The sequence below is a fragment of the Larus michahellis genome, chromosome 1 (genome assembly GCF_964199755.1).
Source record: "Larus michahellis chromosome 1, bLarMic1.1, whole genome shotgun sequence".
In the NCBI taxonomy this organism is placed as follows: domain Eukaryota; kingdom Metazoa; phylum Chordata; class Aves; order Charadriiformes; family Laridae; genus Larus; species Larus michahellis.
This window is the reverse complement of record NC_133896.1, coordinates 8,674,513-8,701,612: the sequence shown is the minus strand read 5'-3', so window position 1 is coordinate 8,701,612 and position 27,100 is coordinate 8,674,513. Positions and strand designations below refer to the sequence as shown.

Below are 27,100 nucleotides of genomic sequence, written 5' to 3'. Positions count from 1 at the left end.
CAGCTGTAAACTGAATAGGAAACATGTGACTTCCTCATGATCCTTCACAGCCCATATAGTGCTAGAAAATTTGGGTACAGAACAGGAATTAAGAGTTGCAGTCCCAAAGCAAATTCTACTGCTACAGCAAATTTTGACAGGCTAAGGGGTGTGTGTGTGTGTGTTAAGAATGTGTGTGTGTGTGTGTTAAGAATGACAACAAGAAGAGAAAAACTAAATTTCATTTATTTTATCAAAAACTATAGGAAGGTAGCAATACTAGAGATCACACATTATGAAAAGAAAGTGTTCCTGAGCTTACAAACTGCATATTCTAACGTACACAGTCCTAAAACATGCAGTAGAAAAGACTGACTTAACTTTGAGATTAAGTAAATAGGTAATAGCTTTTCTTACAGGTGATCCTGCAGCTTTAGTTTCGCTACCAAAAAAAAAAAAAAAAAAAGAAAATTAAACCCAACGAAAAAGAACAGCTAGAGGACAGATCACAGGTTCACAGGTTGCCAGTCTGTAAGAAGTACAAAGTACATATAGACAAACTGACCTGCTGGCCATGACGATGCTAACAGACCACAAAGCAAAACAAAGGCAGAAGCTAGGCTGGTTTAGGGTCCTTAAGGAATTGAAAGTAGCTTTTTTTCTCTTTTTCCAATTTGGCAATTTTCCCCCCAAACTCATAAAAACAGCAAAAGGAGCTTTAAAAGTGTCACAGCATCCCATTAAGCTAATTCACTGACTGCAATCCAAATGGTCTGTGGATATGTAAATATAAAATACTGTTAAAGGCTCTAAACTGGAAACTGGAAACACGGGTTTACTTCAAATAAATACAAAATACTGTTACCTCCCAGAATATAAATTAACAGTCCTTTATTTATCGCGCAAGAGGTAACACACATATCCTTAACGAACAGCAGTGTTATTCCAATGCTGGTGGTAACATATACTGCCTTGGGAAAAAGGCAGACACTGAACTCAAGTAAAACTTAAAAGACTTTTATCTTTTAAAATGCATTTACTTGCAATTTTTAAATCAAACCGGGCATGGACATCGACAAAACAAGTGTCGAACCAGCCCTCTGTCATGTTGTACAGGAGAGACCAGAAAAAACAATTTGGTAAGGAATCCATTTCTTGCAGCAGCCACTCTCGCCATGCTGTACTGAGATGGAAGGCTACAGCTGCAGCGGATTAAGGATCTGGAGATTGCAGACTCCATCCACGTGGAAAGGCATCGCTGAATCGGGCTACATGCAAGAGAAAGCACTAATGACTCCAAATGATGTAAGATCACCTAGAGTTTGCTAACATTAAAGCTCCCCATTCCACTTCAACTTTATATATTAAAAAAATAAATCATTAGAGATGTGGTATGATGAAAATTGACTAGATTCAGCATTTATCCAAGCACGTGGATACAGGTGAGCCTGGTTATGTCAAATACTTTTAAATCTAAGCAAACTTCCTCCTATTCATTAAACAATATAAAGTATCTATTTCAATGTGTATCTCTCTGTATTGTAGAGTACAAAACTTAGACAGCAATTTCAATGGCCCACACTCTTCACCCCAACCGTGAAACTGATTTTGGCCAGCAGCATATAAAATTTCACTTTTCTGCCAAAGAGCTGGATCTTCAGTGCAAATGCAACTGTGCTTCTTAATGAACAACCAACCTGTATTATCCTTTGAAGCACTCCTCTTGGAGTGCCAGTAATTAACATGAAAGTTAAGGCATTTTCTAAAAGAAGTAAAACGGTTATATGCTGGGTATGCAACTTCATTCACCTGAGCCAACAGCTGTGCACCTTATAAAGGTAACTAGCTGACCTATGATACATAGCTAGCATCCATTTATGGAGCAACATTATTCTGCCTGACCCTATCATTTACATGATTTGTAAGCAATGTGCAGGTTTTACAAGCTTTTAATCCAAGAGAATAAAGCACTTGGATCATCCCTGGAGCATGGACCTTGCCTTTAACTCCACTCATAACCTACCTCAACTGCCCTCCTCAGTGTTTTTGAAGCCAAGCAAAACTTAGCATACATTACAAATGGTTCGAGACAACTTTAAGATGATCAGGAAAAAAAAAGAATACTCAAGCAGCTGAAGAACAGTACATTTCTCAGCCTCTACATTCAAGAACATCTTACAAATGTTTACAGCAAATGGGTAAATTCCCCCCCTAGTCTAACTTCACTTAACATTTTTGCAGAAAGAAAAAACAGGCCTAGTATCTTACAAGTTTGTCACCAGATAAAAAAGTCACAGTATGTAAAAACTTAATCAAAACCAGTTGTGAATACAAATAAATTCCTGTGGTATTTTTGAACCTAACAGAAAACTGAGCATATCTCCATAACCCATTAGCTCATTAGACAATGGGCTGCTCCCCCTATTCTTTTGTTATCTCTTTCCAAACTGAAGCCAGTCATTTGTTTCAGCAATGACTGCCAAATTTCTGCAATGAAAACAAACAGCGTACATTACTACTGATAATCTGGTATTTACAAATTCTCTGTAGAACTGCAGACCTCTTACAGCATCCTAACTAAAAATCAGAACATAACAATTGGGAAAAAAAACACAACCCATATCTGTTTGTAAAACTTCTAAATAACATCAGGTAAAAACGTTTGAGACCTTGATCTTACATCTAGAATCTGCTAAAACCAATTTCTTTACTTGCATGGGGTTCAACGGACACTTTAGAATTTGCATTCCTGTGAACCTTTATTTAGACACAGTCTGATGGCTGACCTTAATCCTTCACCCTTTTGCCATAAATGTTATTGCTAATCTCTTGAAGCTTTTATTTACACAATAAAAATGCAAAAGAACTGTCAGCAAGGATTCAGGATTCAAATCAAATGCCTCCAGGCTTTTCAAGGTATAGAAAATATGTAACATCACTTCATCCCACTGAAATCAGCTCCTAAAAGGCCTGCATCTGTAAGCTCACAATCGAATATTCAAATCAAGGTATATTTTAAGGAGTTCTCTTATCATACCTTTTACTGCTTCCTAAATAACAGTTCTAGAAAAATCAATTTTTAATCCCTGCTATTGGCCTGAAACACTACACCTCTTTCTTTGGCCGATGCCATTTCAGTTGCAAACGTAATGCCTTGTTTTCACTGTACTTATTTACATTAGACCTAAGAATACTTGAATATTCATGTGTGAAAGAAGAGTCGTCTTAAAACACATTTAAAAGAGAACAAAGTATTTGTGGCTTTGGATACCCAAACTCAGTTGAGATAACCTCTGCAACACACAGCTCCGCATTTACAGACAGTTCTGATCCTCTTTCTGGATGGGCTAAGACCATCAGCAGAGTCCGAAGTCAGATCTATTGAACCTGTGACACAGACAAACACAAATAAGGAAGTTTTAAAAGACAGACTGAAACCGTACTAAGTATTTCAATGGCTTCAAAAGCCTTCTACCGCCCCGGTTTTTAAAAGAATTGTGTGAAGCTATAATCAACGTCTGCTGACGCAACACCTAGCGTACATATCAGAATCCAAAGCTCAACAAACTGGAGCCTTGTACCCTCAGGTCTGTATCCATACTGGTCAGCTGAGAGCGCAGCCTGCGTTGAATGCCAGTGTCCCAGACAGCACAAAAAAGAGAAGTTTTAAGGATTTAAATAAGATTAATTTGTCTGCACTTAAAGAGAGCTTCTACACGAATGAGGTACAGCTCTGGAGTATAAAGATGCTTCTTTGAAAACTAAATAGCTGGGCTAACTATACATTGCTGTTATGGATAAACGGTCTGCATACAAAGTTTGACACACACAACAGCCTTGCCAGCAATCCTCAAGAATTTTTTATCATATTGGAAAAAAAATGAAGTCATGATTTGGGTTGGAAGGGACCTTTAAAGACTACCTGGTCTAACCCCCTGTAGTGCGCAGGGACATCTTGCAATAGATCAGGTTGCTCAAAGCCCTGTCCAACCTGACCTTGAGCGTTCAGTGGATGATCAATTATCAAAGAATCATTGAACACCCCAAGTTGGAAGGGACCTCAAAGGATCACCTGGTACAACCTTTCATGGGAAAGGGAGCCTAGATGAGGTTATCTAGCACCCTGTCCAATCGCGTCTTGAAAAGCTCCTGGAGAGGAGTTCCAGTTCCTGGAGAGGTTGTTCCAGTGAGCGATGGTTCTCACTGTAAAAAAAACTTTGGACCGTCCTTCTATCCTAAACATCTGTACCGTAGGACCTATATCCACAACTGAAGCCTACAGACAGCAGAATCCAAAGACAAACCTATGGTGCCTTAGACCACTCAGCTGTTACAACTATCACTAGCAGATTACTTAGAAAGTAGTTTACCTGAAATGCCAATTTGAATAAAGGAAAGCTTTTTTTTTAATGGTAGCCTGACCATTCCTTTGAGCATTCTTGTGACAAATCTTCAAAATAATTTGCCTTATCAGACTTTCTAGCCATAAACCCTTGCTATAAGCTAAGAGTGCTGAAGGAGGTAACATACCAGAGGTGCACGTAAAAGCTTCTGGGTGTGCTCTGTCTGTTCTAGTATCCACAGAGCTGTGTTAAGGAGTTACAGTGCCTGACCCAAAATGCTATCGTCAGTCAGGCTGCAACAAAACCCACCAGTGCCCCAAACCTCCCGCAAGAACAGTGTTAAAATCTGCAGACCTTTCATCTGATAGTCAAAGGTTAGCTCTTCTCCAGCCTTGATGGTTCGTGTAGAAAACAGCGCTATACGAGGAAGACGCAAGTCGAGGTTATCAATAAACACATTGAAGACTTGAAGATTTGGATCACACTGTAAGGCAAAAATTAATGGAGTTTCTGTTAAGAAAAATGCACAATAAGTTTCACTGAAGTCTCTAAGTAAAGCAAGGTCACAGGAAAGGAAGAACCGGTTCTTCTCTCAGTGACAGAAGTCTGAAATCCTTCTCTCAGTGACAGAAGTCTGAAATCCTTCTCTCAGTGACAGAAGTCTGAAATCCTTCTCTCAGTGACAGAAGTCTGAAATCCTTCTCTCAGTGACAGAAGTCTGAAATCCTTCTCTCAGTGACAGAAGTCTGAAATCCTTCTCTCAGTGACAGAAGTCTGAAATCAAGTTATCTTCTGAAATCCACAAATTACGTTCTTGAAATAGTGTTAAAGGAGAAAACTCATAGCTTAGCATCCTTTCAAGAAAGCAACCTTTACAGCATACGAAGACTACTGCAACTACTAACTAACTAGACTAATATGCAACAGCCTATTAAAAAAATAATGGTGCCTTCAAAAGATGACAACAAAAAAGTTGGCATAGCAATTAAAGTTACATTCTGAGGTTAGCATTTACCCACAAAAAGAATTAAAGTTGAAAGAAAAGAAAAAACAACCTAGCGTTTCAAGCCACACACACTCACTATTCTGTAATTAGGTTTAAGCATTGCTTCCAGGCCAGAAATAGTATTTTCATATCATGAATAAATATCTATTTTCAACTGCTAACCGGCCTGGCTTCTGAATTATCTGCTAAGGACTGGCTGGCAGGGGAGGGTCAAGGACACTAAGCAGGAACTAGAAACCACTTCATCATTTTTTCTGGATTAAGTGTCAGAAGTCAGCAGTCACTGAGGCAGTTTGTTAAACTCTGCATGCTTTTTTGCTCTTCAACAGTAAAATATATCCCACGTCGAAGAATCAGAAGTGAAGTCAGACATTTAACTTTACACTGAAGAGTGAGAATACTTCACTCCTATTTCCAAAAGTGAAGAGCAATTGGTTGTATCTAAAACTCTTCGTCATCCTTCTCCCTAGCAAGCTCACATGAAATACAAATGTCATCAGCTCACAAATCTGAAGATGTAAATTTACTATATTTGTAGAACACTGACTGCATACCTCACAAACATTACATCAGTAAGAAATAATTTTTAGTTCAGGAATGATACATAATTTCTTTACAAATGCAGCCTTCTTGCTTTAGGTACTTCAGTTGAACATGAAAGAAAACACTACAAAAATTTCTTGTTTAAAATTTACTTTAAAGTTCTCTGTCAAGTTGAGATTTGATACGAGGAGGGAAAAAGGCATCTACAGGGGAGACATACCAAAGAAAGCATAGGAATTTTCATTTTTTCCTCTAACAATGTTTGAAGAATGAAATTTGGCACAACTCTCCATCCTGCCCTGCTACAAAATAATGCATCAATTCCTATCATCTTTGACTCTTCACTAATTTTATTAAGTACTTCTCATGTGTTAGGTCTTTCAGTTACTTGGAAAAAAACAACACCCAAAACAGCCCTATTTCGGTTGTCTAGAACCAGCAGATTCAGTGACAACCCCAGTCCTACCAGATGCCCACTTCAGGCAGCATCTCATTCCCCGATTTTTGTAGGTAGTTGTACTCCGAGTAAAGCTAAGTATGCTGTTCTATGTATTATGTCATCTAACTGACTGGACAGTGCTGGCATGAAACATACTACAGAAAAACCATGAATATGGTAAAATATTCACAGTAGGAGAAGATAACTTCTGTCACAATTAGGATAATTCTCCAAATTTTTAGTATACAAAACAAGGTCTTACGCTGTGATTCACAAAGTGGGACACATTTCCATATCGAGCTGCATCTACCGTAAATTCATCTGAGTCATAGTCCAAATCAAACAAGTATGTATTTCCCTGGTTGTCATAGAGCTGGCCTCGTCTCTCTGCTTCCTCACTTGTAATCACCTAAAAAAATGGGGAAAAAAGAAACCTGCATCATATGATTCACTGTTACTAAATTAAAACAAAAATCACAATCAAGTTAGAAAAAAAACACTTAGTAAAAATACCACATTCACTTTTTGATGTTGAAATAGCATTCCATCTCTAATGAATACAGAATACATACATACGCTAAACTAATTTGTTAGTGACTGAGGCTTCTCTAGATGTAATTTGTCTACAGCCGATGCACAGCGCTACCTTGTCTCAGGTAAAAAATATCAGTACCTTTTATTAAGAGTTTTGATAATGACAGATACAATCAACTGTTTCTACTTTAAGTTTCTATACATACAATATTTTCATTAGACTCAGAAAGCCTTGTTTACTCCACACAAAATAAAATTTCAAGTTTTTCCTTTTGCACACACGAAGATCAACAGGTATAAATCTTTACAATGCAGTCATATTTACAGTCCAGTATTCATCTCCTCCCTCCCTAGAAGCATCTCTTCCTGCTATTTTCGACTTCAATAAAAGATCCTATTCATGACAACTTAGATACATCACTTCACAAAGCTGAATCTATGCAACTAGGTTAGCACAAGGTAGAAATCCAGAAACTCCCCAAAGGAATAGAACTACTCACTTCTGACAGAAGCAACAGCTGAAACAACTTCATCTGCAGCCTGTTACGTTAAATGTATTCTGCTGTGCAGACACAGCACAGAAATCACAATTTGGCAGCAAGACAGATATGAAACGTGGTGGAATTGGACAAAAAAAACCCTCTAAAAATCTTTTCTGACACATCAGACTTGAGAACTTATTCAGCAGCAAGGAATAAGTAGATTCAGCTGAAAGGGTAAATATGCACTCTTTCCTTTAAGCAACAAAATTACATCATCATCACTCTGCATTAACCCCTCAACAGAGGGATTCTGAATGACTGACAAGGAAGGTATGAACATGAGAAGTTAGAAGATTTGGGGCAGGAAGGATGGAGGAAATACAATACAGACATAAACATTTGTACAAAGGGAAAGAAGGAATTATTTTGAGTAAACTTAGTAGCAAGGCAGATCTATGTCAGAAATACTTGACCAGAGAGGCTGCCAGGAGCTGCTGATGCAGAGAGCCCTGAAGCAGAGCAAAGGTCGAACCACATAAACACAGGGCAAGACAAAAATCTCAAGTTCTGTTATTTTATAACATGAAGGTTCTGTTTGAAATAGTATGAGACCGAGTAAACAGGTAACATGCATACTCCAAGTCTTATTCTTGATGTTAATCAAAAGTAATAAATAAAATAAATAATAAAATGTTTGGAAATACTACCTTAAAAGTTCAGACAAAACAGAAAAGGGACTGGCAGACGGGGTGGGGAGTTTGGTAACAGCTGTGTCTGGGGAACAGCAAAAACTACAATAATAAAGATGAGCAGGGAAGAATGATGAATACGACTGCCATGAAAGGAAGAAGGACTTGCCTTTAGAAACACTACTAGGGTACGTATATAAAATAATTCTTTGCAACCCATGGGAAAAGTGTTCTCTTTACATTCAACCGTTTACAATTGCTCTGGAATGGAACATTCTGGACAATAAAATGTTACTGTCATCTTGAATGTCTAGTGTATTTCTCTACTCAAAAGTAGACTTATCTATTATATAGTAAAGTCAATAAATGTTAAAGCTGAGAGACTGCTCATCAAGATTTATCTCCAACATTTCTATTATAAAGAATTCATCTATATGGGATAAGTACATACCTCTCCAACGTACTCCATCACAAAACTGTTGGTTTTAATTTTCTGGAGGGTTTTCACTCCCCAACCACGGCCATTGTTAGTTCGGAAGATGCAAAGAGTATACGGTGTACCTTTCTGTACTATCCTATTAGGGCAGTCAGGCCCACACCTACAAAACGAATTGCATTCATAGATGGGCAAGCCGGGCTGGATTTTCAACTTCTTTTGTTTATTGTAAGCCAAAATAAATCCAGCCTCCTTTGGACAACACTTCTCAGCAGGGCAGTCAGCGCATTCACAGCCAGTCGTTATTCCATTTATTACATTTATTCCCGGAGCAGGTTTATATTCATTAATGTAGTAGAAGTCTAAAGGAGGGCCTTCAAGATCCACAGTGTTTTCTACCAGAATCATTGCTTTATGATTCTTTTTCCTGTTGAGCTCTTCTTTCCATCTCTGCAGAGCTATTCTTTGCTTAGCTTTCTTTACAATGTAATCTGCAACCGCAGGCTGTAAAGCTTTAACATGGTTTCTCACTTTCAGTGCTTTGCCTTCTCTCACCCGAGACAAGTATTCATTCTTGTCACTAAGAAAGTTTTGAAGAATCAATGGGCATTTCAGATTTTTCTCAGGTTCCCAAGTATTTGAAGATTCCGGCCATCCTTTCCATTTCACAAGATAGTATTCTGTGCCCTTGAAATACAGAAACAGATACAGATTTAGCCACATTTAATTTTGCTGAAATCCACCATCACAGAGTACACAGACAAACTCTGGAGTTAAGCAACGGCATATAAAGCAAAAGGTCTTGATGTCCCCATAACAATTAGAATTGGGGAGAAAGAGAAAAATCAAGTTTTCTGTTTCCAAATTAACTTATAGCACAACTTTGGATACTTTACATATCATCTCTAAGGGCAAATAAATAAACAGCTGGGATGAACTCTGACTGCTAATGTTGTACCTGGAGAGGGCTAGTTTGTTAAAGGCTGTTAAGTAAGTTATACTAACTAGTCATATCATACAGAACAAAAAAGTTATTCTAAACTTACAAAAAAAAAAATCTCTAAAAACCACTATTTGTCATATCATCCATCCTCACAAAAGAGGAATCCATTCAAAACACATAATATTGTATTTACAATCAAGAAGCATACATTTTGTACATATTTCAAAAAGGCCAAATAACTGTAACAAGGCCAAATCCTGAGACTGAATTTCACTGGCACAATCAAGCCATAGGAATCCAGTTGCAGCACATGGCCTAACTCTTCATCAAACAGACTGCAATAGTCACGAGAGAAATATAGACTGTTACCTGCAAATAAAGGAGAGCATCATAATACATGCCAAGCTACGACCTAAAAGCATCAGCATTTTGCTTTATTTCTAGATAGCAAAGGTGAAAAAATGTCATCTTCTTTCGTAATTTCAGAAAAAGACCTTCCTTCAACACACTAAAAGCAGCAGTTATACCACTTTCTGTTTACAGTTCAAAGTTTAAAAGATATTTTATTCAATGTCAGCAAGAGCTTTGTCCTCACAGCCCACTACTTTATATGATGAGCAAAACTACCTTTGGCTCGCTTCCAAATTTCAGCTGAAAGAGCGATCAAATTGGTCTGTGTTTCTCTTACCTCTTCTACCTTGTAGTCACACAAATACTCCACCTCATAACTCTTTAGTTTCCTGTTGGTGATTCCAATGGATTTACATCTGAGATTTTCCTTCCTACATAATTCTTGGAGGGTCTCAAGTGAAGCTAGACATGGCACATACCAAGCTACAATAAGAAAATTGGTAAAGAATCCTATTTAATGTCTCAGCTAAATTGAAATCATTATGCCTTATCCCAGAGTCCCCACATTATCATTTGTGATAGCAGTCCATGAGTGTCTTGTACAACTCACAGAGTCAAACTCAACCCTTCTCTAACAGGTAACGTGAAACACATCAACGAACCCCTCCCTGCACCTTTATTCTGTACAGTATGTACATTTCTGAAGAACAACATTTTGGAGGGCAGAGACTTCCACAGGCGAAAGCTGCGCTAAGAACCGGCTACAATTAAAGCATCCCGTAACTGAACTACGGCGACAAGGAAACCTCCCTTCTTTAGTGAGACCGCCAAATATCTGGAGTTAGCCAAGTGGAATCGAGCACTCGCCATGCAACCATGGTGACTGGACGAGGAAAGAAAGATGCACAACCCTTTTCCAGAAGGATCGCGGGTGCCTTGTCAGCTCCGGCGGGTTTAAAGGGACGCAGCGCGGCATGGCCCGAACTCCGATTCACCGCCAGAGCCCGGGACACACCACCGGGCTGGGGAAGGGGGGGCGGGAGCAAAGGTTAGAGCCTCCCTCCCCTCAGCCCGGCCACCCCCGGGCTCTCCCGCCTCAGCACCCAAGGTACCCCCGCCGGGAAAGGGCGGCCTCCGGTAGCGCCCGCCTCCGGGCGGCCCCGCCACAAGTTGGGGAAGACGGGGAGGGGACGGCGGACGCCTCTCCCGGTCCCCCGCCCCCGTATTTACCTCAGGCACTCGCCCGCCCTCCCGCCGCGCAGCAGGCAGAGCCCCCCCAAGGCAGCGGGCCAGGGGCCCGGCCCTCCCCGCCCGCCGCCGGGTGGCTGAGGGAGAAGGTGGGGGGGGGAAGGGCGGCAACGGTCCGAGCGGAGTTGGATGAAGGGGAGCGGCTCCCCCAGCCCCGAGAGCGGGCAGACGGGCGGCCGCCCCGCACCCTCCCCCCCTCTCCGTCTCACCCAGCGCAAGAGAGAAGGAAGGGGGGAAGCCCGAGCCGGGCGGCCCCGTCCCCGGTCACCGCAGCTCCCTCACCTCCTCTCCAGCCCTCCATCTTGGGGGAGGGGGGGGTGGAGGAGGGAGGCGTGAGGGGGAGCCCGCGCGCGGCTCCGCCCCCCTCCGGAAGGGGAGAGCGCGGCGCCGGCGCGCGCGCACGGAGGCTTTTGGCGGGCAGCGGCTGCCTCTGGCCGGCGGGTCTGAGGGGAGGCCGGGAAGCCGGGGGGGAAGGTCAGGGGGAAGCTTGGGTGAAGAGCCCAATATTCACCGGCAACGGGCGCCCACAGCCCAGAAAGCTGCATCCCCACAGCGTGGCCAGCAGGGCCAGAGAGGGGATTCTGCCCCTCTGCTCCGCTCTGGTGAGACTCCCCTGCAGTGCTGCCTCCAGCTCTGGGGCCAACAACATAAGGAGGACACGGACATGCTGGAGCAGGTCCAGAGGAGGCCACGAAGATGCTCAGAGGGCTGGAGCCCCTCTGCTGTGAGGACAGGCTGAGAGTTGGGGTTGTTCAGCCTGGAGAAGAGAAGGCTCTGGGAAGACCTTAGAGCCCCTAAAGGGGCTACAGGAGAGATGAGGAGGGACTCTTTATCAGGGAGGTTTTAAACTGAAAGAGGGGAGATTTAGATTGGACATAAGGAAGAAATTTTTCACTATGTGAAAGGGTGGTGGGGCACTGGCACAGGTTGCCTGGAGAAGCTGTGGCTGCCCCATCCCTGGAGGTGTTCAAGGCCAGGCTGGATGGGGCTTTGAGCAGCCTGATCTAGTGGGAGGTGTCCCTGCCCATGGCAGGGGGGTGGAACTAGATGATCTTTAAGGTCCCTTCCAGCCCAAACCATCCTATGGTTCTATTACACACAACAAACATCCCTTAGAGATGTCTGGCCACTTGTTAGTGCTTAAATGTTTCTTTACCTGTACTTAGAAGGGCTGTAAGTACTGCACTGCCCTCACAGAACCAGACTTTAGGTTTTCCAAGACACTTTTTTAGAAGTCTTTTTACACAGGAACTGATGAACTGTTTACTTACTTTCCAGTGATCAAAGACCCAGCAATAAGGGAGGCAGAACATCCCCAGCACTTTGGCCACCTGAGGAAGACTCACAAGTTCAAACCCCAGGTCTAAGCTGGTAAACCACACAATGCAGACATTTGCTTGGAATGCAGTAGCACTTATATCTATGCTATGCAGTATCTTGCTTTTGTGAGGTAGGGAAAATATTGAAATACACACTCTGTAAATACAAGACAATTTAGGAAGCTGTTAAAAAAAGCAGGTGACTGAAAACAGGCCTCTTCAAATCCAGACAGGCAGCCCTTGCTCTAGTTTCTGTCTCTAATTTTGAGGCTTTACCATGTAACTTTGTTTTATAAGATAATATCTGTCCCTCAGGGTAAACTGTTGCCCCTAAACTGCACCTTGATTTGAGGCTGAGACCCTCAAAACCTCCCACTACACTTGCCTGCTCTGTCTCCTTCTTATTACTCCCTATGTAAAACCAAAAAAAGGTGCCAGCTTATATCCGAACAAATATATGATGACGTACAGATTAGAACAGTGCCCCACAGAATGCAGGATACCAGGATCTGCATAAAAAATGTATTTTATTAATAACACATAAATAAGTACACATAACCCTTACACACATTTTTCAGGTAACACCACAAAACTATCTTACAGTAACTCCAGAAAAAAAAAAAATCCCACTCAAGAGGCCAGCGCAAATGGGCATCACCTCCATGGCTTCAGGCAACATCAGGACCACACAGGATTTCAGTACAATTTGGTACGGTTATCAGAGAGTGGATTTTCACCATTCTGGCTCTTGCTGGTTCAATGCTTTCTTGTTGTAGCCACAGATACACTCAGGGAATGGGCATAGGACCTGATTAGTCCAAGGAAAAGCCTTTAGACTATGTAATATGCTTGCTGCTGAACCACAGGCATGAGGATTTGCCCCTTGCATTTTTTAAACAGGTGCTGATAATTCAATGCTCTGCTGTCTGGGTGTCTTGACTAATATTTTGCACCATGCTTTCTACTCCAGACTTGGTGGCAAATTAATGTTTTCCTTCAGTGTACTACGGTCCTCTAAGAATCATTTAAGACGTCTCAGAGAGAGTCACCAGTTTGGCAGAAAAGCCAACAAGAGACAAAAATCAACTTGGAAAAGTGTTGCCTTTCAAAAGAGATTATGACGCCACTTCAACAGTGATGATTTCGCACTTTCCAGTGTCTTGATCTGTGCAGGTAACGTGCAAGGACCCATCCCTAAATAAAAGAGAAAGGTATGTTAAGGATTATCTCAACACAACACTTAGTATGTTACTGCATGTTCCAGAGAGAGTAAACAACAGCCTTTATGCAGACGAAAGGAAGAAAGATGAACATCAAAATATCCAGGGAAGAAGATGCTTCAACATAGATGAAATTTATGAAATTAAGTTTAGTTTGAGTATTTAGATATGCACTTCTTGCTCTCCATGAAAGCATTTATCTTCTCTACATATGGTGGAAAAGATTCAGGAACATGTTTAAATATTCTAACTAAGTTTATTTAGTACAGGTTTGTAAGTTGAGCATGCAGTAATATTATTCAAAATATTCATCTTCAACTCTGATTAACAGCAACCAACAGATAAGCACATCTTCTCAAACCATCAGAGCTTGACTTTTAAAAAAGCAGAAGTAGTCTTTAAATACCAAGAATCTCCTTCAAAGAGGAAAACCTTAATCTTCAAAATTCAAGAATCAGAGACAATATTGAATCTCACTTTATCTAGACATACAACAGTCACATGTGATATTTAGACAGAAAGAGATACGTTAGATGAAAAAAGATTAGGGAAATTTCACTATAAGTACTACTAAACCCCCCTTTAAAAATACTGCAGGTTTTCTGCACTATACAGTTGTATATATAATCCCTAAGATGTTTCGCTTATCAATGCAAAGTGCAAGTCTCTGTATGACTAACAAGGTATTTTAGGTGAAGTCTGTTAATAGAGCATTAATACACCTGATAGTTAACAGAAGAAAACCAAGTCTTTTGAACTCAAACAGCAAGTAAGGATTCAGTTTTTCAGGAACATCTAGACAACCTTCATATTATTTAGAAAAGCAGTATGAACTTCAGGAGTCCTCAGAAAATAAACATGCTTTGACTACTTTGAATTCCACCTTCTGATATTTTTATAAGCTATTTAGACTATTTCAAATGAGCCCAACCACTCCTATTAAGGCCTAAGAGAAATTTGTTCAGTATCATGTCATCCACGTTCCCCACCCCGCCATAAGATACTTCCTATTTTCCCATAATAAACAGGTGATTATGTAAAAAGTCTGATTTCCTGTGGCATTATTCCTCATGCCTCTGAAAGGCTAGAGCCACAGGTTTTCATCACAAATACTACATGTGAAACGTCCTTCATGGATTCCTTAGCAACTAATAGAGACACATTCTACTTCATTCTTTCCTTAAGAGTGTGGGCACTCAACAGAACTACCCGACACATTCCACCAGAAATTTGAGATCCTGACAGCTCTCAAGCATGGTTAAACTGATCAACAGTTCAAAAGTTGCTAAAAATCTATACAACTCTAAGTTTTATTTCTTTAGGAATCAAACAATGAAAGCCCAGAAGGTATTACATAAAACCCACAGTCCCACAGAATTTACCCCTACTAGGACACAGCGCTGTAAGCAATGAAATGCTGAAATTTCTCAGCACAAAATTAAAAAAAATGAAACATTCCGTAACAGGAGAAAAGACTGCTTGTCAGAAGTGTGACATAGCAAGTAAAACAGCAGAACAATAAATACTTTGGGTACCTTTTCATAGTGAGAACAGTTAGTATGTCATGTAGGCCATCCTCCTTTTTATCTAAATCCTGGAGTACAATCTGTTCATGAAAAAAATTAAATTATAATCAAGTTCTCTAAATACTTGCACAGCAGTTTAATGGAAGTGACACAATAGTGAAGTTGTGCAATTCATTCCGTTTAGCATCTCATATGAATCCTTCAAAATCAAAGCATACCCTAGTGAACTTCACTCATACGTAGGACAAACCTACGTGTTTTTAGCTATTTGCACAACCGTTTCAGTGGTTTTGTTTCAGGGTCTACCACCAAGATAGCTGGAGTACCTAAAACTCTCACAGACTACACTGAGAGCTGAGCATGTTCCTTTACTTAGAATCAGTTCTCTAATTATTAGGTAGCATCCTTTCCCTATCACCTTAAAGATCTTTGGGCAGGACACAGGTAGAATACCAATTTTCTCAAGTATTCCACCCATTTCAGCCACATCTGCCCCCTCCCTGGTGCTTTAAGTGCACTGAGTAAGCACATCACCACTGTTTCAAACAAGCTGTGCTCTCTCAATGGGCTGACTCACAAGTAGTATCTTTATATCAGGTGAGGATTTAAACATCACATCTTACCACTGTGAAAAATCAAATGTCGTATTTAATACCAAGATCCTGAACTACCTAGAAGTTCAAAAAGTAATCAACAGTACACACACCAGCTACATCATTACCTCCAGCAGTTTTATTTCGAAAACGTCGGAAATCTGTGTACTACTGGAACAACCGGTTATGATCCCTCATCCCGGGTAAGCTTACTACAGTACTGACAAATGTCAAACCTCGCCAGCATTTAGAAATTCCAAAAGGAAACTTCAATTTCTTTAAAAAGTGCTTCAACGCTTCATAACACATTGCTAGAAGAATGCTTAATGGCTGTTTCCATAGAGATGCACATCATTCTAATTTTTTAACAAGAAGTTTTGGTAGGGGTGGGATTGGTTTCAAGTTTGGGTTTTTTTTTTTTTTCAGATCACTTGATTTCCAACTGGTTAGTAGCGCATATGAAAGTGTATGTACTCACCTGGGCAAATTTCCCTTCTTCTTTCATGGGACTTTCTCCCAATGACTCATATAGTTCAAGGCACACAGAGGAAGTGTTTCCAGGAGCATGCAGAGTGTGCTGCCTTCGAGCTGGTAATGGCGTCCCTGACGGAAATAGCACTGTGAATTTGTCAGCCCCTGACTCATCTACTCCCTTTAAAAAGAAAAAAAAAAAAAAAGTTCATGCCTTTCTCTAAGTACTTTAGTGAGCTGTGTTACAACAGCACTCCAAGAGAAAAGAAATCCAAGATTCGTCTTCTCTACCACATTTACCATCAAAGCAAGTAAAAAAAAAAAAACATTCCTATAAATAAGTGAACAAGTCCAGCTATAACAAGATAGCAAAGACACAATCTATCTCCCCTTAAAAATCGAGCAGTTTTTTGTGTCAATTTTTTTTGTGTATAAAGCTAAGTTACCACTTACTGCTGATCCACAGCTAATCTGTAGAATTAATAACACTGTTTCTCTAACATCAATCGTGCGTTAAGTAATGCTGTATATTCACTGCAGTGGTAAAATTTTCTAAGTTAAATCATTGTAGCCTTACCTTAAGAAGTATATCTTTGGCGGAACACTCAATAAAGAGTGCTTCTTCTTCTAACAAAGGATTCTCTTTCCCTAGCAGAATTCCTGCCTCTATTGCTGCACCAATGGGAATAACTTCATCTGGAGGAATTGAATTCAGCAGTTCCACGGTTGGGAAAATGTCTTTGATCAGCTGCTGTAGCTTCGGGATTCGAGCAGACCCACCACAGAGAACTACCTGGAAAACACACCTTAATGATTTCAAATCTTTCTTCCGACAGATAAAAACAGACAGGTCACAACCTGCAATACAGAAATGCAAACTGCTCTGGGATATTTTATCACCTGTAGTTATTAAAAGAAAAAATGACGCCATCTTTGCTTGGCTTCTGTTGCTTTTATATTTGATATTAAAGGAAATAACTTGCAAGTTTGAAATGGTATCTTGAAAAAGCGTTTCTTAAAGTAAGCATCAGCTAGATGAAGTAACATTTTAAGAATTCAGGAATTCATCATAAAATAACGTCAAGTTAGAAGAGATCTCCAGAGGTCACCTAGTCCAGCCTCCTGCCCAGAACAGGTTCAGTTACAACAGGCTGCTCAGGACCTTATCTCTATGGATGGAGGACCCTCTGTGGGCCCCTGTTTCAGTGTTTGATCACCCTCACACTACAAATTCTTTTCTTTAAAATTTCCCCATGTTGTAACCTGTGCTGCTCACTATCATGCCCCTATAGGTTATTAATAAGATATTAAATGGTATTAGCCCCAGGATCAAATCCTGAGGGTTGTCACTGACATCCAGCCTTCACTTAATGATCTTGTGCAAGAAAAGCCCTTAAAACATTTCTCTTACAGCAACTTCGTTGAGATCAACTAGATCTGGAAGCAAAGCTAACTCCCACTTTTTTTCATGTAAAACATAACTTAAGAGTTTTAAGTTAGGTTCGTTTATTTTTACATTTAAAGTGTGTCTCCCCCCTCAAGCATTAAGGCCTGAGAGAACAGCATATTGGGCCACCAAAAAAATACTGCCACCAGAGAACAAAAGACTCTGAACAATGGCCTGGGCTACTTCGTTATCCTACCAGTGAAACTCTGATGTGACACAGCAAACACTAATTGAGAGTCTGAAATAGCATCAAATATCATTAAAAGCACCAGCTAACTTTTGCTGCAGAATTTATGTGCCAATTCTGTCAACAATAAACGCAGCAGTATTTGCCACATGCAGGTGCACAGAGGTTGAGATGAAGTTACACTCTCATACCAAAGCAAAAAAGACATTCGAATGAAACTATTAATGTTTGCTACTTTAGTCACCATCTTTGTATTAAAGCATTCTACGGTTTGTCACTGAATGTGTTCCTTAGTTTTTTAAGCTGTCAAGAAGGAACACAGGCACCAAGCAGACCCTAAGCAATTTGTTCAACTCCTAAGAAAAAAAGACGCCAAAACTCAGGCTTTCCTCAGAAGTGTCAGAAAATCCCATCCAAAGCTCAGCAAAGGCAGAAGAAAATCTATATACTAAACTTAAAGAAAATAATCCTCTGGTCTACCAAGAGTTACACAAACACACCAAATGGAGACAAATCCTCTACTACTTATTCAAGATGCAGCAGTAAAAAAACAACATTGACTCAAACCACCTTATATGTAACTTCAAGTAAACAAAAAAACCAAAGCAAACACAGAAGTTCTAAAGATCTTGAGTCTATGTACTTTAAGTATTTTTGTCTCAGACTCAACAGACACATCACAAAATAATCTCAGTCTGCAAAGAAAACAGGCCCCATAAATATTCTTCCTGTGGAGTTATAAGGCATACTACAGACAAATGACTTCTGTTATTACCTTATTAATATCATCTGCCGCAAACCCAACTTGCTGCAAAAGCTTTTTAATTGCTTCTACACATTTACTAAAGAGTGAAGAACAGATAAGTTCAAACCTGGCCCTAAAAGAAAAAAAATAAAATTTAAGAAATGTCATTTCATCCATTAGAGACAAATACCTGAAATGGGAGAACAATCATTTTTAGAATATACTTTGTTTCTCTAGCTACACCTGCTACTAAGTGATTTATTTAAAAAAAAAAAGTCAAAAATCTTATTTCCCAATTATTCATCTCAAAGACATGATTTTTTTGTTGTTTTGAAGATATCTGTGCTATTGATTCCATCATTAACACCTACATAAATGCACATTCATTCTTCAGTGTACTCTAGAGAAAAACAAACAGTATTGTTGTCTTGACTCATATGTGGAAAAAAAGCAAAAATCCTTCATCATCTTTGAAATGGAGACACAAAGACTGAAATAAGGCTCTTCAATTTTCAGAGGCAAATCAAGCTGTGTCCCAATTTGCACACGGAGTAGGTACTTCAGCAAATTGAAAAACAAACCGGTTCTTTCTTCAGGCTCTTTCAGACCTGAAGAGGAAGTTTTACTCTGTATGAATGCAGCAAATTCTGCAACTGTAGTCCACAGGACTAGCATCCTGATCCAAAACTGAGCTGACTGGAAGAGCAATAATCAAAATCAGCTAAATATTTCAATAAGAAATCATCCCAAGAGAGAAAAGACTTGTAGTATGACACAGGAGCACAAACAAGACAACAGAAAACATCCTTCTACTCGAGCTGTCAGAAAGAGGGAACATCAAAACTTCCATGACTCTATCATTCTAGAGCTCATTTAGATGAAAGAGTCAAAAATTCTTATTTTCTTTAAGAAAAAACAACAACAAAACCAATAATGGGTGGAGGGGAACCACCTTGAGTAAGGACAGTATCTGTTCCCCTTTCGTCAACAACCAGGCTCCAAAGATGGTGTCCCCTTGTGCCTTTTTGCACTTTATTTTCTAACCATTAGGGCAACATTGTTAGTGTTACTACCCCAACTACTACAGATCGCATCATAGAAGACCAACTTGCTTTGTTTCATATTGATGGTTCTGTTATCTTCCGTTTCTAAAATTAACACCATAAAAAATAATCAAGGCTTATTGAACATACTAAATACCACATAGAAAGATTTCAAGCCTATATTTACGTAAAAGCAGTAGCTTCAAGATTTGCTTTACCTGGAGACATTACAATCAAAATCCAATCCATCATACAATGAATCTACGAAACAGTTTGCACTTCCCAGGGTTGATAACGAGTGCTTTGCAATATCAGCGCTGTTCATTAACTTCATCATGGCTCTGGGATTTCCTCTAATATCATGTTTACAAGACCTACATTCAAAAAAAAAAAACCACAATGCAAAACCAAAAGAAGAGGTACCAGTTTAGAAAGGCAGGCATTTGAGCAATAATGTTAACTTTGTGAAAGGAAAAACAGGTTAATGCTATCGAACTTTTTTTTCCCTGTAGACATTTTAGTATTATCTGCAATAACACTACTGAAAACTCTCAAAGAATAAAAGCGTCTACTTCAATTTCAACTAAAGAATGCTGTGCAGAGGCACCCATAACTCAGGCATTAGTGTTTATCATACAGATTTAAGTCTTTCTGAACAGTTTCTCAGTTAAGCAAATCCTGTAAGCGACGGCAAGGAACAGCAAGAAAAGGCCTGTGAGTTAATCAATTTTAACCACAGATTGAGAAGAAAATGAACACTGAACATTATACATGCCAACAAAATAGTATGTTTCATCTAAGAGGTCTCCTTCTGTGATAGCATGCAACTGACCTCAGGATCACTAGAGCTAATGGTAATGCATTCACTCATTTTTGTTCATCATAGGATGACATGCCACACAGACTTCAGTCTGATGACCCAAGCCCCGCCACGGTCCTTCATGCCCCCAAGAAAAACAAATGAAACCCCCACAGGTGAATTCCTTGCCGCCCCCCCAAAAAGCTTATGACTGAAAGGATGCAAGAAGCCTGTTAGTCACATACATCACCCAGAACACAGAACAGTTCATAGCTGAGCCTTTATAGCTCAACACCAGCTTTAGTTAACATCCACCCTAAACCAAGTATTTCCCAGTCTTCCTCCTTGGCCCTCAACAACTGATTGTTCCTTTAATATCTTTGAGCCATTTGACTCAGAGACAGTTTGCTAGATCTGACAGCCTAACACGATTTTTTTTTTTTTTGAAAGCAAGCATCAGATAATGAAGTTCTTGTCCTAATGGCAACATGCTTGGAATTCAAAACCTACCTCTGAAATTCAGAAGCTAAGTGTTGTGCCAGAGCTTCTGTGAAGCAAACTCCACCAATGCTATCATCTGTGTTTGTAGCAAGCACACGATATATTCCACTGTTTACTTCTATGACTGTGATAGAAAGTGATGTTCCACCAAGTTTATAAACCAACACATTGCTGCCATGTTAAAAAAAAAAAGAAAGTAGTATTAATAATCCTTCTAAAATTATGTTTACTTTGACACACTTTCTAAAAAGATGACCACCGTATCGCATATGGCAGGTTTTAATCAGTTTTGTCAAGAGAATTTGATTTGTGGTGTTTGTATTTAATGCATTTTTGTACCACTGACTACTTGACAATGTTCCCTGAAGGACAAAGTTAGTCTATTTCATACAGTTACAGCAGCCAACATTTTTCCTACAACACAACTGAGAATTGAACATTACATTCAAAGTTATGGGCAAGAATTACATGATAAGGGTAAAAAAAATACTAACCAAGAAGAAAAAAGACAGCTGTTTGTACTGATAGCAGTCTTTGCTATTTCAAAAGTCTTGTGAATTATATGAATATTCATAAGGGAAACCCAATGCACCTACTGAGCTCAGAACTCAGCTTTAGTTCTTCTAGCATATGCAAAATGACCCCAGCTCGCACAATTAAAAAACAGCTATGCCAAAATCTGTTTAAGGAGGGATGCATTTTTCTTCATGCCAATCAGCTCATTAGAGAGTTAAAACAGAATCTGGGGACAAATATTTAGAGACAATTCTAAAAAAAATAAAACACAGAACAAAGGGATTTAAAACACTACGGATTTACAACTTCTAATTCGTTATTGGCTTTATTGAGAGAAAAAAGAAAAACAAGCATCAAATCATTAATTTTGAATTGACTGCTAAGGCAACATGGAATTCCCTCATTTAAGATTTCTCAGGATTTAAGTTCAGCAGCTTAAATTTAAGCAGTAAAATATTAGGATTTTACCTTTTCCCAGTGGGTGAATCTTGGCCAATTCCATAAGCCAGGAGAGCTGCAGACGGTTCATGAATTAATCTCATAACATTAAATCCAGCAGCTGCTTCCCTGTGATAAGGCATAACAGCATTTCATTTTACTTTCATGATTTCACTATAGTCACGCACACTATTAAGATTTCATCTGAACTACATATACCACCAACTAAGAACTTGGTTACAGCATGGCAGTAACAAAGCAAAGCAACTGGAAAAGAAAGGTCTCGAGAAGTTCAGTTACTACTGCGATCTTCAGGTAGTTGGATCTGCTGCGTGCTCATCGTCAAAGAAAACCCTGACTTATCAACCTACATACCCCATAAAAACCAAAATTCCCTTCAACTACAAGATGAAAAACCTCACCCTCAATCAAACTTGGTAATTCATCTTCAAGAGTGGCATTAAAAGTTCTTGGTACATTATTTTACCGGATATCATGCAAGGAAAATTGCTTTTACTTCCAAATCAAGTTACTGCACCTCACTTGCAACATTTTCTTTACACGTTTTCTTTAAAATTCAGTAACCCTGGGACTGTCCTACAAGTAATTTCCTCCACTTTGAGGTTATTCTGAAACTTGAATGCCAAAGCAATAGAACATTTCATTATACATACATACACAACTACCCAGCTCACTAATGTTTCATGACCAACTTTAAGTGTCCTTTAAGTATTTCACAACAGTTAAACATAAGGGCTTCTACATATCAGAAAGTAGAAATAGGTGCTGCCAATTATGTACAGCTTTAAGTCTACTTATGCTTTCATATGGAGGAATTGTTACAGCAGAACTTTTTCCAAACAGAACTTCCAAGTAGAATATTGGTGTGTATTCTGTATCTGCTCTCTGCCAAAACAGTCTCCAATAGTCACATAACGCTACGTGGTTTGGCAAGTATTGTTGTACGAAGGGATGGGGAATTATGGAGGAGAGCTGAGAAACAGTTTTAATTTCAAAGGGGATACTAAAGATCCACATCTGAAATGACCTTCTATCCTTGATGATACCAAAACTCCCTCTCACTTCAATTGATTCAGAATTTCGTTTTGGTTACAACAGTGAATTCCATGAGAAGTTTCTAAAGCCAGAATTTAAACTCCCACTTTCACATATTCCCAATTCAGATAGTACTCCTATGTGGTGACTGAGAGTCACAAGCTCAAGTCCAGCAGGAGAATTCCCATTGCTGATCCGCCAGACGGTCTCCTTTAGGCACGTGAAATAACAGAAAAATCTTAATCCTCTTACCCAAGGGCATTTTTCTGATTCTCTCCAAAATCAAATGGTACAGTGATAACAACGTCATTTACATCTGAACCCAATGCAGACTGAGCAGTTTCTGTTTACAAACATAGGCAGAACATGTTGATTAAAAGCAAAAAACCAAGACACTACATCTTAAAAATATGAGGACAGCTTAGAAAACTAAAACATGTTTTATGATTTTACTTATTTATTACCTTTTCATATTATTACCTTTCATTTTACTGAAAATTAGTTTTGCCACATCTTCTGGGTTAATAAGTTTATTATCTATTTCATATTGAAGTTTTCCATTCTTCTCAATTATCTGTAAGCAAACCCAATGTACCTTTGTTAGATACATAATTTGGTTATGAACAAAGGGTAATGTTTAATTTAGTTTTTGTCCATATTAAAAAGCACTGGACTGTGTAAATGCTTTCTGCATCAGTACTCTACTATAAGAGAATAAATGCTTCCAAGATGCTTATTAAAGATAACACAAACACTTGTATTATCCAACAGACATGACAGTGACATTCATATGGACTTAAAGACTCCAGACTTTCCTTTTACATTAAGAAGTCTCCTTAGTACGAAAACATAACTTAAAACAAAAGTACGTGCCTGCTTATATTCCATAAGAAAAAACAGCAACTACTTATATCAGCATGTCCATACGAACAGTCAAAAACCACAGAAAAACTTGTTCCTTCTTTAGGAATGTGTTTTCCCAGATAATTTTTCTCCTGTTTTGCAAAAAGGTTTTAGCAACAAGCACAGTATTATCCAAACTGAATACTGATATTATACCAAGTGGTTAAGCATTTTTATCACAAAATGCTGTAACCTGAGCATCTTCTACCAGTGCTAAGAAACACCGCAATGCTATTACCCAAATATATTATGAATCATCCCTTTTGAGAATGACCAAAAATCATCTAGTGTTTCTGTTGGACTTACAATGGCAGATCCCAGAACATAGTAAGTTTTCTACCTTTTATAAAGAGAAACATTCTATATAGCAGCAAATGGAACTCATACAATAAGAGCTGACCACTACAGAACACAAACATGGCGTCATGCAACCAATGCCGAGAATAACAGTATAAAATGATAACAGTTATTCTAAGAACAACAAAAAAACCTAGATCATACTCACTGAACATTTGCTTTCTGCAATATATTTCTCTGCTTGTGGGTCACCAGAGCTGTCCAGACAAATCCAAAAGAGCAAAATCAATCATATGCTCAAGGGTAATTGCATAAATTAATCTTGCTGATATATTCCTTGTAATGACTACAGCATATGAAGCTATACTTCAACCAAAATTTCTGTTTCCACTCTACAGATGCATTTACACAGGAGAAAAAAACCAACAGCCCCTTTCCCCAAATGGTAGAAAAAATACCTACTAGTTAGTGAAAAGGGAAAACAAAACCCAATACATTGTTTTAACCTGCTATCTGCAGTAATCATAAGATTTTAAGGACACTTTTGTTGCATTGACTGAAATAACATGACAGCAGTAAGATGACTATCCTTAGTTCGCTACTAACTATGTAAAGTTATGCATCTGAGAAGTACTGAAATATACCTCAAAACGGACATCACCTTGTCGGCTCCTTTCAATTAGAGCTGTAACACATAGCTAGGTTACCACTAAAAAGTTGTTGTGTCTCTGATGTTAGACCTAGAGCAACAATTTTAGTTCTAGTACCACTGTGACTGACAGCGCAAATTCTCACAGCTCCATTAACTGAAGAATCACAACAGGCATTACCAGCGTGTTTCACGATTGTAACAAAAGCAATACACAGCTTCACACAAATAAGACCGCAGTGGATTTTAGTCACAGGAAAACATCCAAGTACATGACATTTTAATTAAGAAACTCAAGTATATATCAAAAGGACATACACAACTTGTTACTTAATTTCACAATTTGATTTTCGCAGATTCAGACATAAAATACTATGCATCTCTTTACTTTTTATACTGGCATGAAATGTTGGATAAAAAGTTCACAATATAAAGAACTTTTAAGATCTGCCATACCCTCCTGTCAATGCCAGGTTAACCAAACTACAATCACACCAGATTAAAATGCCTTCAACATCAGAGCTGAGACTGCGTTTCACTGACCAGCTTTAACGGGGGAAACCGAACTTCTCACCTTCCCTTTCACACCTGCTCTCTTACCTTCGTCCAAGGATCTGCTTTACTTTCACTACAGTGTTTGAAACGTTTCTTATCCTACTTTGCTTTGCAGCTAAGCCAACAACCTGAATGAAAAATAAAGAAAAAAAAAAACCAACGCAAAGAAGTAAGCACCAGGCAGCACTCCCCTCCCCTCCCCTCCCGACCCCCACCGCGGACGGGAACACGCACCTCCTCGCTTTCCGAGAAGGCGACGACCGCAGGAGTGACCCTGTCCCCGGCGTCGTTGGCGACCACGTCGGCGCGACCATCCTGTGGAGAGAGGCGTCCCCTCAGAGTTCCACCCGCTGCGTGACCCATGAGGGAACAGAGATGACCGCGGCCCGCCGCCACCTCCCGCCAAGGACCCCCCCCCGAGCAGTCACACCGCCCCCAAGCGGCCCCGGCCCCTCACCTTATAGACGGCGGCGCAGGCACAGGTAGCGCCCAAGTGAACGCCAATGGCCGCCATGAACCCCTCAGCCTCCACGCGCGCCCGCCGCCCCACCATGCACCGCGCGCCCCCTCCCCTCCCCGCTCCGCCCCGCCGCTCCCAACCAATCCCGCTCCCCGCTTCTCCCCGGCCGCCAATCAAAGCCCGCGCAGCGCTCGCTCGCAAACCAATCGCGGAGAGGCGCCCTTGGAGCAGCCAATGAGAAAAATGGAGAGAGGGGCGTCATCACGCGTGGCAACGGGGCAGAAGTCGGCGGTGCGCGGCCGCTGAGGGGAGTTGGTGCGGCGGGGCGCTGGGCCTCCGCGGGGCGCGGTCGGGTGACCCGGCAGGACCCGAACACTGGGAAAAAATGAGATTAAAATGGAAAAGGCGACCGGGGCTGTTTTACCCATGTGCCGGGGCCCGTGTGTTTCATGTCAGTGGTTTAATTGCAGCCAGCGAAGCACATGGAGACGGTGTAAATATTTTTTTGCCCAAGTGCCGTAGTTACTAGCCAAGCAGTCACGTGGAAGCACCGGTTTTTGCATCACCTAACCGGGCTTGACCGATGTCTCAAAGCAAAGCTCAGTGTCGCATTATGTTGGACTGCAGTTGGAGAAATCCATCTTGGCATTACCACGGGGAGAGGGGTGTGTGTCTGTCTGAAAGAAATTATTTCTAATCATTCCTGGAGGAATTTAACATCATTGACACAGAATTCACTTCATCCTGCCTGGAGGTTCCGTCGTGCTGAAGGCTCCTTGGATTCCATGTGGCCCTGTAATGGGTGCAGCAAAGTTCTCTGTGTGCCTCAACGGGGAGCAGGTCACCTCGTGTGCGCAGAGGTGACAGCGCTTCTGTAGGTTTGGGTCCTCGTTTACCTCTCATTTCCATAGGGAGTCTAAGTGCCATCTCACCGGATCATTCCAAAGCAAAGATTGTCCTTATCCTTGCTTTATGTATGATATGCTGAAGGACTAAAGGAATGGATGGAGATCACATAGAGGGGAATGGAGCTATCTGGAATTGCAAAGGGATTTTGTGTCCCAAAATTGATCCTGGGCTTCTTAAGTCACAGGACAACCTTCCTTTCAGTAACTGAGCTTGCTGAAGTCTGACCAAAGGCTGGCGCTCAGGCTGCCGGCAGTCTATGCTTGGGAGATGATCACAGTGCTGATAAAGGTGAAACTTGTACGACTGAAAACAATACCTCTGAAGTGTGTCCAAATTGTAGCTCCTTTCTGGCTCCTCTAAATGGAGGAATGAAAAGAGAAGGGTAAGCAGGAGAGACCTGTGGGGACTGGAGAAAGGTGTTGTAGAAGAAAGCGATGATGGAAGTGGTGCTTTTGTCAAAGGTAAAAATGGAG

General features: G+C 40.3%; 2 protein-coding genes across 4 annotated transcripts; both read right to left on the bottom strand.

Moving 5' to 3' along the window:
• Positions 1-208: 208 nt before the first annotated feature.
• SUV39H2 (SUV39H2 histone lysine methyltransferase) lies at positions 209-11,326 on the bottom strand. Its single transcript, XM_074573341.1, has 7 exons — positions 11,276-11,326; positions 10,083-10,228; positions 8,467-9,138; positions 6,573-6,719; positions 4,677-4,806; positions 3,251-3,366; positions 209-1,247 (listed from the first exon to the last, which is right to left on the bottom strand). Exons 1-6 carry the CDS (start codon positions 11,292-11,294, stop codon positions 3,257-3,259), a joined length of 1,224 nt encoding a protein of 407 aa, XP_074429442.1. The 5' UTR covers positions 11,295-11,326; the 3' UTR covers positions 209-1,247; positions 3,251-3,256.
• A 1,496-nt stretch (positions 11,327-12,822) lies between these two features.
• Positions 12,823-25,840, bottom strand: HSPA14 (heat shock protein family A (Hsp70) member 14). Of its 3 annotated transcripts, none has more exons than XR_012585305.1 (14): positions 25,716-25,840; positions 25,493-25,573; positions 25,304-25,386; positions 24,263-24,311; positions 23,335-23,428; positions 23,107-23,197; positions 21,829-21,927; positions 20,854-21,015; positions 19,763-19,918; positions 18,532-18,634; positions 16,700-16,915; positions 16,130-16,254; positions 15,068-15,138; positions 12,823-13,506 (listed from the first exon to the last, which is right to left on the bottom strand). XR_012585305.1 is itself a non-coding variant. In XM_074573338.1 (14 exons), exons 1-14 carry the CDS (start codon positions 25,809-25,811, stop codon positions 13,428-13,430), a joined length of 1,554 nt encoding a protein of 517 aa, XP_074429439.1. In that variant the 5' UTR covers positions 25,812-25,840; the 3' UTR covers positions 12,823-13,427. The 3 variants fall into 3 exon arrangements, 2 of the variants coding, with proteins under 2 accessions (XP_074429439.1, XP_074429438.1); XM_074573338.1 differs by having other exon boundaries at positions 16,130-16,303; XM_074573337.1 differs by lacking the exon at positions 25,716-25,840 and having other exon boundaries at positions 16,130-16,303; positions 25,304-25,703.
• Positions 25,841-27,100: the final 1,260 nt, after the last annotated feature.

Bases quoted from the DNA above. Each gene is read 5' to 3' on its own strand.
- HSPA14 (XM_074573337.1), bottom strand. From the start codon at position 25,572: ATGGTCGCGCCGACGTGGTCGCCAACGACGCCGGGGACAGGGTCACTC. The intron at 24,312-25,303 runs GTAAGAGAGCAG...TTGTCTGGACAG, and splicing joins AAGCAGATCCTTGGACGAAG to CTCTGGTGACCCACAAGCAG. The intron at 13,507-15,067 runs GTACCCAAAGTA...TCTTTTATTTAG, and splicing joins ACTGTTCTCACTATGAAAAG to GGATGGGTCCTTGCACGTTA.
- SUV39H2 (XM_074573341.1), bottom strand. The intron at 4,807-6,572 runs GTAAGACCTTGT...TTTGCCTTACAG, and splicing joins CCCACTTTGTGAATCACAGC to TGTGATCCAAATCTTCAAGT. The intron at 3,367-4,676 runs GTCTGCAGATTT...TCTGTGTCACAG, and splicing joins CTTTGACTATCAGATGAAAG to GTTCAATAGATCTGACTTCG.